Source organism: Serinus canaria, chromosome 2 (assembly GCF_022539315.1).
Source record: "Serinus canaria isolate serCan28SL12 chromosome 2, serCan2020, whole genome shotgun sequence".
NCBI classification, from domain to species: Eukaryota; Metazoa; Chordata; class Aves; order Passeriformes; family Fringillidae; genus Serinus; species Serinus canaria.
In genome coordinates this window covers 143,581,486-143,597,611 of record NC_066315.1, presented here as the reverse complement: position 1 = coordinate 143,597,611, position 16,126 = coordinate 143,581,486, and the positions used below count along the sequence as shown (strand labels likewise).

Here is a 16,126-nt window from a genome sequence, read left to right as displayed (position 1 = left end):
TCATGAATTGCCAAATGTTTTGCTAGTAACCCTTGTTTGCTCTTCTCATCTCAAATCTGACAGTACAATGAAGTAGCCAGTATTACTCATTCTACTAAGAAAAACCCCAATCAAATGAAAAACCAGAGGTAGGGGGCCTTTCATAGATACTTTAGGATCCTTCAAATGCCTTGCTATGGGCACTTTCATTTTATCTTATAAGTTATTCTTCTGTTACAAACCTGTCATATGCATAAAAACTCTCTTTAGGCCCTTAACAAACAAAACTTGCAGCTGGGCCCAGGAAATATTTTATGCTTTTACATTTGCTCTTCAGAGACAGGAAGTGTTAGAGAATTTATCTTTTTTTCATAAAAATAATATTGCTTTCTACATACCATATGCAGAAGAACTTTTCTCTTCCAGTTTTCCTTTTCTTTCCATTCTAGCTGCACCTGCAAATTGAAGAATGTATGACATAAGGCCAATGTCAGGCTGATGACCTAATTTCTTGTAAATGTCATTAGACCGTAAAAAATCCTAACAGCACACAATATTAAGAAATATACAAAAAACCAATTATTTTTAATGTCATTTTACAATTATTTTTATTGTCTAAAGCACTGGAAACAAAAAGTATTGTAGTTTACCAACTTCTGAATGCTTGTCCTTCTCAATCACGTTCTTTAATATTTTCTCCTTCAGACTCTCAAAACATTTCTCCTTTATGGGCACAGAGCACTGTATCTCTGTCCCTTCAGAGCTCACTGATGTGGAAGACCTCTTTTTTTTACTATTCCCTTTGGGTAACTTGAGACTATTGGTTAAAGGCATTTCCAGATGCAAGGCATGTACATGGGACGAGGGTGCTGAAAACAAGAAGATGGATTTACTCGGCATTCCAGAAGGATTGCAGCCAGCCAGGGCTGGGTCAGGTCACTGAAATGTCAATACTGCTCATACCATCATCACGTTTAACAGGTCATTACTGCACATGAATGCCTAGATCTTAGTCTTACATACAAGACAATAATGACACAGAAGCTTTCTTGTTATATTTTGGAATTTGCATTCACTTTTAAACTACCTGTACTGGTTAAAATGTACTTTTGCTGACACTTTTAAGACTTTTTGTTTCCTTTTTTTTTTCTCACTGTAATAGGAACCCATGACAAGAGTAACAGTTAAAGGTGTTGACACTGTCAGTATCATTTAAGTTAATGCTCCATTATGTTAACAGAAATTAAGCTCTGGTACAATCTTTGTAGTCCTATGTATAAAACATTTCTGCTCATTTAATAATATATAAATAACTCACTTTCTTTCATTAATCCACATTTAAATAACATGCAAAAGTACCGTGACTTGTCAGAATTCAGCATCATATACTGACAATTCTTATCTTGTACTATTTAGAAAAGTTAATTCAGTGAAATATTTAGTTATTTTAGCTCTTTATCTGATGCAAGTTAGGAAGCGACAAACTGTAAACAAAGCAAAACTGAAATTACAATTTTCACTCCTAATATTTATAATCATTTTTAAATAATCAAAGTAGAATAAAATTAATTTATAAAGAACATTATTGAAGTAACTCAAAACTCTCTATTACTGTGCCCCTCAATATTGTTACAGCTTCAAGATTCATCAAAATGTAATTAGGAAAGCCTAATTTTCATCAGACTCTTGGTCCCTTTTAGGACTATGACAAAGACATACTGTACAAAAATGCAGCTCTGTGAAGTCACAAAGGGCTCAGGTTTTTCCGTGCCAGCCGTAAAATCTTGGAGGCACCAGTTAGCTTCGGTGTCTCTCAACAGAAGAGCCCCACAAAAGCATAAGCATGTAAAAAAAAAAAGTCCTGAAAAATATCTGCTATTGGCAAACATATCCAACAAGACAAAATATGGAGCTGATCTGGAATGCATTAGATAAGTTGCATTAAGATAATTTAGTAAATTCATCAGTCACAGAAAGGTTCTGGGGAAAAGCCAAGAACACATCAAGCCTTCCCAACAGGGACAGACTAACCCAATTCTACTGGGACAGAACAGCTCACGCAACACCTGCTCCCACTGCTGAGCCCTCCTGGGAGCACAACCACAATGCCACTACTTGGACAGCTGAAGGGCCAGCAAGAACAATAGAAAGTGGTGCATCACCTCTCACAGCACAGAGCACTTTTAAATGCCAGGTGTCCCCAGCTGCAGGACAACTCTGTGCTGAGCAACCCCGGCAGCAGCAGCTGCTCAGCTCTGTGTACTGGCTCCCACCACACAGCACGAGCTGCGCAGCCACACTTGGGGCTGAGTCTTTCCACTGCCTCAAATCAACCAGCTCACCTAAGACCATAATCCTTTTAAGACTGATTCAGGCTCTTGCCTAGGTCTATATTTTAAGTGCATTTAGCTTGCTGAAATACTTATCACTGACACAAAATACTATCCAAATTATTCCTTTCTTAGGTTTCCTAATTACCATTTGTCTCTGTTAGAGGACTGAACTGCTCTGCCATCTGTAGAGCAATAAGTATATTTTAGCACATTGGTAAAAGAAAAAAGTGACACTTTCCCACATCATCATGCTATCAACGTCTTGTCTCATTTCTAAAAAGAGCTCAAAAGGATCACCCAAATGCACGTAATTCATTTAGGTCACTGCCATTTTGATGAAAAGATGGGAGAACACTCCATCCAAATAGTCTCAAGAGAAATTTAGTCTCAATGTTAGATGAATTAGTATTTAAACTTTATTATTGAGAAGAAATCCTGACCTGGCAGTCAAATATAATTTAATACCAACAGTCACAACACAACAAATTTCGGTATCTCAATAATTTTCAACACAAGCACATTTGACAAAGTGATTAGTAACTGCTTGAGGGAACACTTATATTGGGCAGAAATCTCTCAAGTCAAGCAAATACCCATCTTGCAGTCAGAACTCCCCATACTGCCCTTCTATACTAACTTGAAAATAGAAACTACTATTATGCCTGTATACATTGCAATGTTATTCTTTGCTTTTACTTTTCTTCGTTGAAAATCATTTTAGATAAAGAATCTTAAATTCTCAAATCCTACATAAAGTGTCAAAGCTTGCAAAATCTGCTTTTCAACTGTGTAATCACTATGATTTACACATAACCACAAAATTGGACAAGGTGGTCAGTCAGAAGGGTAAGTAACAAATACAACCAGGAAATACTAGTTCCTTTGTGGAAATACTACTTTTTTCTTTTTGAACTGCTACTTTTAATTGCAATTTATTCCTGTTAAGGAGTCTAGCCAGCCACCTCCCACACAGAGAACGTGGGAGGTCTGCAGTTAACACTCAGCACAGAGAAAGACGACCAGAGATTAGACTTGGTAAACTACTGATTTTGTCACCATTCCAGAATCAATTTTATCACTAGAAGACTAATTTCAGATTAAAAAGAAATGCAAACCACAGCACTCCCAGTCCAGTTTATAACATGCTTCCCATTCTACTTCTCCTGTTACAGAACAGAGAAGTGACCCAAGCCCCCTCATGCAAGTACAGGCACAGGACAGGATGTTGTGCCACAAGTACAGCAGCACAACTGGGCTTGCAGTGGTACTGCCTATTGCAATTCATCAAGTTCAAATGAATTGTAGCAATCTGAAGCAACTTATTTTGTTGACAGGTATTCTATTTCATGGCTTCCCATGTTTAAAATAATATCATAAATATCATTATCTCCATTAATAAACAACTTAATTCATATTGCAAGAGAAATATCAATCATGCTGGTCATGCTTAATTTAGTGCTTTGAATTTCCAGTGCATAGAACAATTTTATATTTAAACAGACTTTTAATTGCGTATTACAGATTAATACCGGAGCCTGCCCAAAATGATGTCTTTAGGAATAAGCTGATAAAACAGTTCTTGCTTGCCTCATGACCAGCCCAAACTGGGAACTTCAAGGCAGAGATCAGAATAGTAGTCATTCAAATTAGGGAGTAAATTGGACTGTTAATAGATGGTTGAAGTAAAACAGCCATAAAGTAACATGAGAAAGTAACAAGATGAACAATAGTTCATCCCTCTTAAAAGCAAGGTAGACCAGAAACACTGGCAAAAGTTTTTAAAAAGCAACATATCTCATTTTCCAAAAATTTTGTACATCAGCTGTTTCTTGTTCCTGCTGCAGTAAACTGCTACCAAGGAAATTATATATAAGTATGCAATGCTTTTTTTTTTCTTTTAGTCTTAAATTCAAATTTCTCCCATATCGTTAACCTAATGTTACCCTACCAGCAAAATCATCTATTGGTGTTAGAATAGAAAATAAGAGCCAGTGATAATATTGTTATATCAGCATTACAAATATTATATTGTTAGATTAGAAAGTGTAACAGTATTTTCCTTTTACTTAAACTTCAAAGCCCAGACTGCTTGCTGAAATTATGTCTGCTCAATATTTACCAGTTAAAGTAACATGGTGTAGGGTTACAGAAGCCAAGAGAAAAGATCACAAATTTAAAGAGAAGCACAACTACAGAAAGATCTGAACTTAATATATTCAGAATGGCAAAACTACTGTGCTTTGCAAGTATTCTGACTGACTGTGGATTTAAAATCTTTGAAATGCTAAAGTGATCAAATGCCAGTTACCTGCATTTTAAGCAATTTAGCAAATGAAAGCAAAGATTCTTAGTTATGTATGTGCACTAGCAGGTGATCACAGGTAGGACCTCACAATAGTTTAGTAAAGTACCTCTGTTCAATAACTAATGGGTAGTACAGGTCTCTACCAAAGTGCAAAGTACTTACATGGAGCCGTTGGATTGAAGGAATTAACACAGAGCTTTTGTTTTGCCTCTACAAAATGTTAAGGTGTTCATTTTGAGCAATGATTTTGAAATGTACGTGCTAATGCTGTGAGTTGACATTTATGCATCTGCACTTCAGTGCACCTAGTCTCTCCTCTGAAAACACCATGTCAGTACCTTCTGAATAAAGTCAATAAAATGCATAATTTTAACAACACCAAATCATTTTTTCAATTGACTCAACTGATAGCCTCCATCAGAAGTCACAATGTACAATATCACAAATTGCATCTCTGGGCTTAAACCAGCTTAGCTCTGTTACAGAAGGGTCAGAGATCAGACCAGGCTGTTCCAGGCTAAATACCATTGTGAGCTATCTCTGAAACTATTCAGAGATATAGTAGTCATCTACTTCAATGACTACAAAGACAGCAGGTCTAACTTGAGTGAACTTAAGAGAATCTGTAGTGATGTCAAAGTGTAGAACTCCAAATATGTCCAGACTGTGTTAATAAAGTCTTAGCAGCAGAAATGCCATAAACAGATGCAGATTTATAATAGTTCTTTCAGATCAAGAAAACACAATTATAGAATAGTTTGGATTTTACACTAGAGTTCTCAATTTGTAATGGATAGGGTCACAATGCATACATTTAAACAATGCAGTGAATTAAACTGCACTTAAGTATAATTTGCATAATTTCCATAATGCAAATTAACTTTTCTCAATTATTCCGAGAATTGACAGGAATGAGAAAGGAAAGCTTTGGGCACCTCTCCTGTATATATTTGCTTGCTATTGTTTAAAGAGGTAATGAAGAAAGTACTGATAAATAGAGTGAATCCTATTTATTTTCCTGAAGCACGCAAGAATTTGGTGTAATTATGTGTGCTTCAGTAATATGACTTGACAACCTGTGCTGTTTCAAAGGCAACATGATGCCTTCTAAGGCAGAGAACACAACAAATTTATTCAATAATAATACTAATTCCAGAGGTTGCAAACCTGAACTTTAGATTTACATTTTTCTTTTTCTTCTAAGATTATGAGGATAAACATGTTCCACCAGAGTTAGAAGACTGGGATGAACTCCAAACACATATTAATTTTACTTATAGAGTCCTAGTGATACCACTGACAGAGGCAGATAGCTCCAAAACCTGCAATGACATCTGTTAATTAAAGATATCAAACTGCTTAGTTTAGTCTTTCAGGTCACAAAGCTGATACTCAAGAAGCTGCTGGGCTACATGCTGCAACCTACAGAAGACATCTAACATTTGGACAAAAAGTCAGTATGAAAGCTCAAGACACAGTTCCATTTATTGCATGATGGAAAACTGTAATACATGACAATTAGAAACAAAAAACATAAGCCTGGAAGGCAAAAACTCATCAGACAAGAAATGCAGCTGGCAAATCAGTTCCTTTAGAGCTTATAACTCTTAAAATTATAGAGATATGAAAAAAAGACTCATTAAGCTTTATATATAGTATAAACTCTACTGTCTGGTAGAGGTTGCAAGCACTTCTGGCTTCCCACTATGGACTCAATAGTAACAACAGATCATGTTATCATGGCATTTTTCTCTGACACAAACTGTGTGGACATATCACATAATTCTGAGTCACTAAATAAAGGTGGGTCTAAATGAAACTTATTCTTTCTTTCATTGCTTCACCTGTGGCCAAGACTGAGACTCAGCTCAACAAACAGGTCCAAAGTGCACTCCTGAGTGCTGGGTTTAGAACCAGATCACTCTGCCCCCAGCCAGGCCCGTGACAGGAGCAGGCAACTTCCAGCATTACCAACTATACTTAAAATGAGCTAGAAAATATATCAGAAAAGCCAGCAGTAAAATTTCTAGTAACTGAAATGAGTTTTACCAAACAGGAAACAGATGGCTTTGAAAGCTGTTGATTTCTTTTATGATCTTGTTCAATGAGTGGGCAAATACAAAACTCCCAAAAGCTTCTCTTAGTGGCAAAAGACATGACATAAAAAAGACTTTTATAGAAGTAATTTTCCCAGGAATCTCTAATTCTGCTGCTATGCCATGTATCAAGGGCAAATGAAGACTGTGACATGGTTTCACTCAAGTAATTAAGTAGTATTTAAATATTTTAAAAAGCTTAAGTGGTGTCTCACTAGAGATACCCATAACCCTTATTTTGACAAATTAGTTTAAGAAATTCATAGATTAATAGACCAAGATACAGTTTAATTGTCATAACTCTATCTTTTAAGGTCATGCTGTCCTCCCTTACTATCAATCACATTTATCAAAAACTTTCCGAGTATAATATAATAATTTGATTTTTTCTCCTCTTCTTACTTTTCTGAATAATTTTCTCAAGAAACAAAACAAAATTAAAAAAAAAGACTTCAAACGAATTCTTTCTTGGAAGCCAGTTAAAAATGGTATGATACCCACATATGAGTCTTATAAAAAAATTATATGGACACCTAGCATACACTGGATGAAAACATCCCACTCTTAGGGTCTGCAAACCATTGTGTAAATCCTTCCCCAAATCTCTCAGTTACCTCTATGCAAGTGCTTCATGTAAAGCACAGTAGTCAGTAAACTCTTACAAAGGGAGTGGCAGCCCAGAGCTGCAGCACTGGGCTCTGTGCTGAGGGTGACCAAACCTATGTAAAAGTTTTTGAGGATTTTTCAGAAATATTTTCAAGTAACATTTTGTAGCAAGCAAAGGACAGAAATTCCACTGCAAAGAGACAGGAAGCAGAAGAATGCTCTCTTTGAGAACACCATTCTTTTAAAGCTGAAGCCACAAATTAGTATGTTAGTAAAGACTTCACTTCGTTAATTGTTTTTACAACTTTTAGCAATAGCAAAAATATTTTTGAAATACTGCTTACTACATTCCACACTCTCACATTCTCCTTAAATCATGTTAGGAGGGCCAAAGCAGCTCTAAGCCAGTGAAGACAAAGAATATGCAAATGAGTGGAGTCCAGAAGAGAGGCAGGTTTTTGAGTGTGCAGAAAAGAAAAAAAGCATCTCCTCTTTCTGTGGGATTGAATACACACACATTTGAACCCTACAACTATAAATCTCTCTGGTTGTATACTGAATCTCTTTACCTGATGCTGTTGTAGCTACTCTTCCATCAGTTACTGCTTTGGAAGGAAGATATGTAATCATCTGAATATCTTCCTTGTCTTTACTGGAATATTCACTACAGAAAGTGGATTCTGCGGATAATGGTGCTGTAACTTCCGAACTACGGCTTAAATCAAGAGGGAGACATGGTCCACGCTTCTCAAGTGACACATGAGCAACATCAGGTACTACATAAAAGAAAAAATGTCATATTAAAAAAGACACATGGGTCCAACAATCAACAGTCTGGATTGCAGCGTTACATAACATAGGAACAGCAAACAGCTTTAGTTACAGCAGTTCAAAATATCCCATTAGTTGAAAACCATGTCTAACTTTTATGATTCAATTTCTCTTGGGCAGTTCTTTATTAGATTAAGATACATTACCCTCCAATTTTGATGACTGTTGGTTTTGACCACTGATGGAGAACACTTTTCCATCAGTAACTGAAGAGGGAGAAGAAACTTTTTCTACAGAATCATCAGGCAAGGAGCAAGTGGCTAAACGCTGTGATCTTCTTCTCCGTTGGCTATGTTTGTAGGATCTAGGGGAATTCACTGGCTGTGATGGACCTAAAAAGAGATCTTTCAATGTTCATGAAGCACAGAGATACACCATCATCTTACCGCAGCATTTGAGATCTAAAGATGGGGAGTGCTTTTAATAGCTCTTATTTGCAAAGCTGGTAATCACAGCCAAACTGGTAAAAGTAATTACAGAACTGTGACTACCAGGAGCAAATTAAGATTTATGCTCAAGACATGATTCTGGGTTTTGCTTATTATAAATTACTACGGCACCTACTTCCCCACTGGTAAAGCTTGTTGTTTTGTGTATTTACAGTAAGCAACCCTCCCCTAAAACCCAGGCAGCAGGTTACTTATAATGGAAGGGGGGTAAAAGGATTTAACAATAAACAGAACAAATTATTACAGTTAAAGATCTAAAAAGTCATGGATAGTGTTAACATAAACTTAAAAAAAAATCGAAAAGTGTTTAATGTTATACCCCACCTCATGCCTTCTGATAACCTGATATCAATACCCCAGATGAAAAATTCTAACACACACTGCCAATGCACAGTAAGAAGGCTCCAGAACTTAATACTTAAAAAAACACAAATGGGGGAGGAGGACTGATATAGGTTAATATAGGCCTGATTCATTAAAAACAAAAAACCCACATTCCCCTACCTCTCTTCATATTACCCAGTTCCACAAAATTTTGCCTTAGAGAAACATTTAAGTTACTATTACACTGTAAATCACTGTTCTCTCCTTTTTGTAAGCAGTTTTTAGAGTCAGATATACAGATTTTAAAATTAAGACACAGCAAAACTAACTAACTTTCCACTGGAGGTAGAAAAAAGTTGGAAGCCAAAGATTAAAGACAACACTAACAAGATCTAAGCTACTAAGTAACGAAGTTTTAAATTAGCTCTTTTTTTCAAAATACTGCTATAGAGAACTCAAACTTAATCCAAAATAAAAGCATGCTTCAGGAAAGCTACTTACCATTGCTCTAGGGGTGGGGATGGAAGGCGTATTACAATATAGATGACTGCTAACATTTTGCAGGGACAAAATACAATTTTTACCAATGTGTCCTGAATAAAGAAGGCTGAATTTGCACTCCTCCCTCTCCCACTCATTTAAAGTTATCTATGAGCAAAGATTAAAAAGAAACTTATCTCATAAGTGAAAATACAAAATCAAGGTTGAGGGGAACACATGATGCAGGTTGAATCTTCCATCCTCAATCTCAATACTAAAGTGAAAAAAAAAATGTAGCTTTTGACTTATTGAAACCTGCATTCATATTAACCTTTGGCCTCAGCATTTAATATTCTTTAGGCAAAGAATCTGGCACTAAGCAACACTAAAAACCTAATGTAATCTCAAAAAAACAAATCAAAGAAATACCTTAATATTCACAAAAAAATAGCATATTCAAGCATGCAGCATAAAGCTTTCCCTATTCTTCTGATAAATAGTATTTTCGTGTTTGGCAAATCAGTTACACGTTAAGAAGCTGAACACCCATGGAATTTTTCTGGGACAAGGAAACACAATTTTTAACCTTTCTCCACCACAGATCTTGAACCCATCTTCTCTTTCACATCGTGTTTGGAGGAAATATCACATAAGGTGACGAATGCCACAGCCAACAGGTACAGAACATCAGCCTGCTGAAGGTGAAGTTTCTCAGAGAAGGAAAGGTCCACACCAAAGTGTAAGTCTTTTCTTTTTAATGAATCAGGCCCTTTTCAGAAGGGAGGTTTGATTTTTCCTCTATGACTGTTAATGCTAGTGTGGAGATTTAAGCTAGAGGGAAAGCCAACCCTTAAAAACCATGACTCCATAAATATCAATATATTATTTAAATGTATTATTTTTGATAGAGTATTTCAAATGCCTTATTATGTGACTTGACTTTTAAAATAGTGAACTACCCCCTAATTCTCCCGCTTGGACATTTTATTTAAAGCAGATTCATTTTTAAAAGCAATAGCCATTTACAACCAAAGAAAATTTCTGTATATCTCTTAGAAGTAGTTACGGAATTTTTTTTAAAATGTCTGTGCTCACTAGTTTTATTTATCACAGCAGAAGGAAGCTGAGAGACCAGCGTCAAATCCTCGACTTGTATTAATTCTGGGGAAAGTGGTGATTTAGGGGGCTTTATACACCCGGAAGAATCTCCAGATTCTTGTTTGCATTTCTTGCTGCGAGCCTTTCCTGAAGACAAAGTTGAGGATAACAGTGCAGGTTTCTGAATGTTGGCAGAACTGCTAATATCAGCTTCATTTTTTTTCTGACTTTGTGGTTTAGGTGAAATCTCCTGAATAAATAATAAAAAATTGATACTTTTATTTCAGTTTCTTCGTTGTAGTTCTTGTATTCTATTTTGATCTTTTTAAAAACAATTTTAGTACTCAAACACATAATAAAGCAACATTATTTTAAGTACAAATGAAAATTATTTAAAATGCATCACATTAAATTTTGCTTTTTTAAAAGGAGCACTACCAATTTTTTTCAGTATTCAGAATCCTCAATTCTTACTATTTGAAACACCTGCAAAAAAACTGAAAATAAAAGATTTTTCCTCTATTCCCAATTTAAAAATGCAATAAAGTATTTTTAGTTTTCTCTTTCATCTTCACTGTCAGTGCAGTAGACAGTGAAGTCTAGTTCTACTTCTCCAAGTAGAACCTGGAGAGCATCTGTTCCCAGCCAGAACACACACACTGATGCACCATCACAGAGCATCTCACGCTGGAAGGGACCCAGAAGGATCCTCAAGTCCTCCTCTCTGCTCCTCACAGTGCTGCCTGCTGCTGAATCATGACTGGGAGTGTTGTCCAGACACTCCTTGAACTCTGGCACTGCTATGAGCAAACAATGCCAAGATTTTCCCTAAACAGGTTTTTCCCCAACCAGAGGCAAAAAAAAACAAAACAAAAAAAAAAAAAAAAAAAGAAGAAAGAAAGAAAAAGAAGCAGTTCCTCAGAAAAACTGTATGTAACAAGGAATTTGTATTTTTGATTTTTGAGAAACTGAAAAAGTTGATAATGCTCCTTTAAGGAATGTCTGAAAGAATGAGAAATTTCCAATACTCTCGTACAACCCCTTTCAGTGCTAGGAGTCTGGATTTCACCACACTATATGTTTGTGCAAACAAGAAGAAATCACAGCTTCTAGCACACAGGGTTAGACAGATTGCTAACTGTCAGGGGAAAACTGGCAGATGAAGAGTTAAAACAGTTTTTGAAGCAAAAGAAGTCAACATATAACACATCTTTCCAAATTCCTCAATTTTCATCCTTCTTAACACAAACAGTACTATTTTTAGACCATTAGCATGCATTGACAGACATTAGCACTTTAAATTTTTCACTGGAAGTTCTTCCTACATTACCAAAACTGTGCATGTGTTACAACTTGCCTAATAAGGCAATATCTGAATATAATTTCTTAGGCCTGTCTCCCTTCTCATCCCAGTTACATCATACAGCATAGTACCATCTAAAAAACCATAACTAACAAAGCAGAGAGGTACTTCTAGAACATGTGCACCACTTTATCCAAACTAGAAACATCTGGTGATTTGAGGGTATTATTGAGTTTTGTTATAAATTGCAGTTTTATTTTCCACTAGAACTTTCCATGTTCCAGTGGAGGAAAACCAAAAAAAAAAAAAAAAAAAAGAAAAGGTAAAACAAAACCCCACAAGTGCACATTCTAAGACTGTAAAAGGGTGCCCCTGAATGCTACATGAATGGCTTGCTGGGAGTATCCTGTAAAGATGCAGTGCAAAACATCCCGTTCAGCAGACATCAGTTCTACCTTGCAAAACTCCATTACACACATACTAAGTGCAGTTTATTCATTTAAGTAAAATATTCCATGAACTGTAGAGTATACCTATGCTGGTTATGAGAGGTATTACCAGAAATTAATTAGAGTCGTAACTTGTAAATAAACAATTTTATTGTTCATCTTCACAGATGTGAAAGACATACTACAGCATCCATTACTTTCAAATTACAAAGTTATTTAAACAAGATTAAAAAAATTAAATTAAGATTTTGATAAGGTGCTTAACCTCTTAACAGGACAAATTAACATTAAAAACCTTAATGAATTAATGTTATCCATCTACTCAGGTCTTGGTCAAAAGGAAATATAACATGACATACCCTAATACAATTAAATAAACTACTGTATCTGCAACTAATCGTCTGAGGTTTTGGGTTTAAGACAACTGTAAACTAAAAATGTATAAATATAAACAAAAACTTGCATCAACAGAGTCAGTTTTCGACGATTGGCCTGAATATTTCTACCATATTCTGCATTACATTATTAAAAAAGCCTACAAGATATTTTATCCATTCAATTTTATAGCAGTAGCAGACAAAGCCTCTAAGGAATGTCAGCTTCACTATCAGAAAACCTTTTGGGGAGGGTTATAACTCGGCCATTTTAATTTCAGTTTGCACAGGAACTCAGTGAAAAAAGCTTTAAGCTCAAAAAATTTCCTCCCCACAGTCAATCGTTTAAATGTTTGTGAGGCTTCTGGTTTTACTTATACACAAAAGAATAGGACAATTTGGGATTTTAGATGCCTCTTTTAAAGAGCTTAACTATTATTCCCAAAAAATGAGGTTTTTCAGACCATTAGTATGTAAACAATAACAGAGACATCTTGTTTTTTATATCTGATCAATAAAACAGGAACAGCCGAGTTACTAAGTCTGAGAAATAACAAAAAGGTTATAGTAAATATGCACTGCAGTTTATACTGTTGCATACACAGTCTATGTAAACCACAAAGTCCCATTCACCGCAATGGGATTCTGCATGGCAAGATTTACATTGTAATGATTCTCCCAAAAACAACATGCTGTAAGCCATTTCACAGTTTTTTGCACATTGAAAATATCACACACAGTAGCAAGAAAATCATAGCATCTTTAATATGCAAAAATTTGAGAAATGGAATGTCATGTCAGTACACTGTAAACCTTTATGCAAAATATCGGTCAATGCATCAGCACCGCAGTGGCTCCTCCAGCCCTGACAGTGACAGCGTCAAAAACAGAAAATCAGGTTCCATTGACTCTCATCCAATGCAGCATCAATGGAAAAACCAGAGCAATGCAATTAATATATCAGCTCTAAAGAACCAGTACAACCAAAATAGCAAATCAGGTTTGGGGTAGGGACTGTTCATAGAGTGTGCCGGGGCTAAAGAACAGAAGTGCTTGTTAAAGAATTGCAGGCAGCAAGGCTACTTCGTTCAAATGCTGCTGTTAAATAATGAAAATGCATACAAAAAAGCTGTATTAAAGATACATTAAGGCTCTGATTTAAATAATTGGAAAATAAAGATGTCCTGAATCAAGACTACTGTTCATCCTTAGCTTGCTTTACCATGCTCAGGCATTCAGCCCTTTTAAAATGCAAGATAATGCACAACTCAGAGTCAAGCAATGCCTGAACACAGTGCAATAAGCCAAAGACAAAATGGCAGCCTCCAGATCCTGCCAATATGCAGGTTTAAAAATCAGACCCTTAACATTATTTAAAAGTTTCTTTTTTGTATTTATTAAAATACACACTCTTGCAAAATGTATGGCTCATTGAGCAGTTCATAAAACACATACAAGCCTACAACACCAAATTCTTACAATATAAAAGAAACTTCTTTTAAAAGAAGTTCTAAGTGATGTCAAAAACCCTGTTTCAAACACAAATCAAATTTGTGTAAGGGCCTGTTTCTAAGCCAGTCATCATTCCAGCTATAAAACTGGACCTTGGGACACTGGTCTCCTCATATTTGTTGCACGGAGACTTTATTTTGTTTTCTGTTAGTTTTCTAACACAAAAGCTCATTATTGAAATTCGAGTTAACACTGTGTTTAGAGACAATTAAATTCCATACTTCTGGCTCTGCCAGAAATGTAAACATAAGATAAATTTTCAGTTCCCTGTTATATCTGAAGGGGAAAATTTTTATGTTGTAGGTACTACATCTCCATGGCACACTCCAGTGGGAACTTTGCAAAAGAATCAAACTCTACCATTTCATACCTGCTCCAGGACTGGAGCTGTTTCTTTGTTGCCTTCCTTTTTTTCAGCACCATCTGCAACAACAGCTTTGGATGCCAATAAACCTTAGGAGAAAAGTTGCAGATATTTTTAGTTAGAAGTACCTTGCAACAACAATTCGTAGAGAAAGAAGTAAAATATTCAGACAAGAAATATGAACTGCACAAATCTACAACATGAGTCTTTCTGAAATGGCTCCACACAAAGCTGAACACTTTGAATTAGAAGAAGCAAAAAGTTAAAGGACATCCCAACAAAGGCATGCTTACATAGGAAGCATTTCTCTGGCATATTTACTGACAAGAAGAAAATCAAATTGTCAATTCTAAAATGAAGCCTTGCCATTCTTCCAAAGCCCAAACACTTGAGCTTTAAAACCAAATGTATGACACATAAGTTAATTTTGAAATCAGAATTATTTACAAAACTTCTCTCTCCCCTTTCCAGTCTTTGAGAAATTCACATCAGAATTTATATTACCACTTCTTAGTTATAACACATGCAAATCTTTCTTAGACATAAAATAATCAGGGATTTCATTTCCAAACAAATATTCTCAGCAGTGGAGCTCCCAAATTACCTCAATAAAATGACCATATTGGGAGCAAATAATATATTAGAATATGTAACTTCATTTACCAACTTATGTAAAATATCATTACTACAAAGAATCTGTAAAGAGAAGGGGAATATAAATACAAGAAAGCTTTCTTTTAGTGAAATAAGGCAATAGGTTCAGTTGTACCTCACAGAGTAACTTTAATTGCCTAACAATGCAGAGACAGAACAAGTTCTACACCTTTAAGAAAATACAGAACTGATAAAACCTAAAAAACAAATCTGAATAAAAATTCTATTATAATCTCTGGGAATGTCAATATTAGGAGTGAGGAGTCAAAGTCCTCAACATTAACTTGACAAATTCAGAGGGAATTGCTATTGCATTCCATAAAAATTAGCTATGGCCGAAATTAATTTAAGGTTCATAATGTCCAAGGAATTACAAATTAGTTAAGCCTGGGCTCTCAGGAACTGCTCTAGACATTAAAACAAAACAAAAAAAAATTCAGCATTCAACAATAAACACCAAGTGGTTTATCTCATTTACTATTTATGTTAGATTAAGTTATGCTATAGTTTAGGTTAACTGAAAAGCAGAAACTTATTTAGTCCTATTAGATAAAAATGAGATTATCAGGTAAGATTTTAATTCTGAATTAGACTACATAAAAGATTTAGGTTTTATGGACTTAAATAAACATTTTAAACTCAAATTATCCTATTTAAATCAAGTTGCAAAAATCACAGTGTTCTTTGCCTTTGCAATCATGTGTTTATATCAAAAAGTGTAAAATCATTTTCAAAGTCAAGTGAAGTTCAGTTTTAAATACAAAAGAGAAACAAGCTTCAGTTTATGAGGAAGCATTTGTGGTTCTGTAAGCCACAGGCTGCCCAGAGAAAAGTGCCCCATCCCTAGGGGAGTTTAAGGCCAGTCTGGATGGGGCTTAGAGTAAACTGGTCTAGCAGATAATGGTGGAATTATATGACCTTTCTCTTCCAAGCCCAGATCATTCTCAGATTCTCTGATTTTTAGTTTTA

General features: G+C 35.5%; 1 protein-coding gene across 7 annotated transcripts in view; it reads right to left on the bottom strand.

Annotated features, from left to right (window-relative positions):
* Positions 1-16,126, bottom strand: part of PHF20L1 (PHD finger protein 20 like 1) — a 59,716-nt gene that overhangs the window by 23,482 nt on the left and 20,108 nt on the right. For 4 of the 7 annotated variants that reach the window (XM_050970845.1, XM_050970847.1, XM_050970848.1 and 1 more), the window contains 6 exons: positions 14,510-14,592; positions 10,499-10,751; positions 8,297-8,482; positions 7,889-8,095; positions 630-848; positions 378-434 (listed from right to left, as the gene is read on the bottom strand). In XM_050970845.1, coding sequence (XP_050826802.1) covers positions 378-434; positions 630-848; positions 7,889-8,095; positions 8,297-8,482; positions 10,499-10,751; positions 14,510-14,592 — 1,005 coding nt within the window. Of the gene's footprint in view, positions 1-377; positions 435-629; positions 849-7,888; positions 8,096-8,296; positions 8,483-10,498; positions 10,752-12,385; positions 14,593-16,126 lie in introns of those variants that run through there. The other 3 variants (XM_050970849.1, XM_050970850.1, XM_050970851.1) reach the window with 2 other exon arrangements.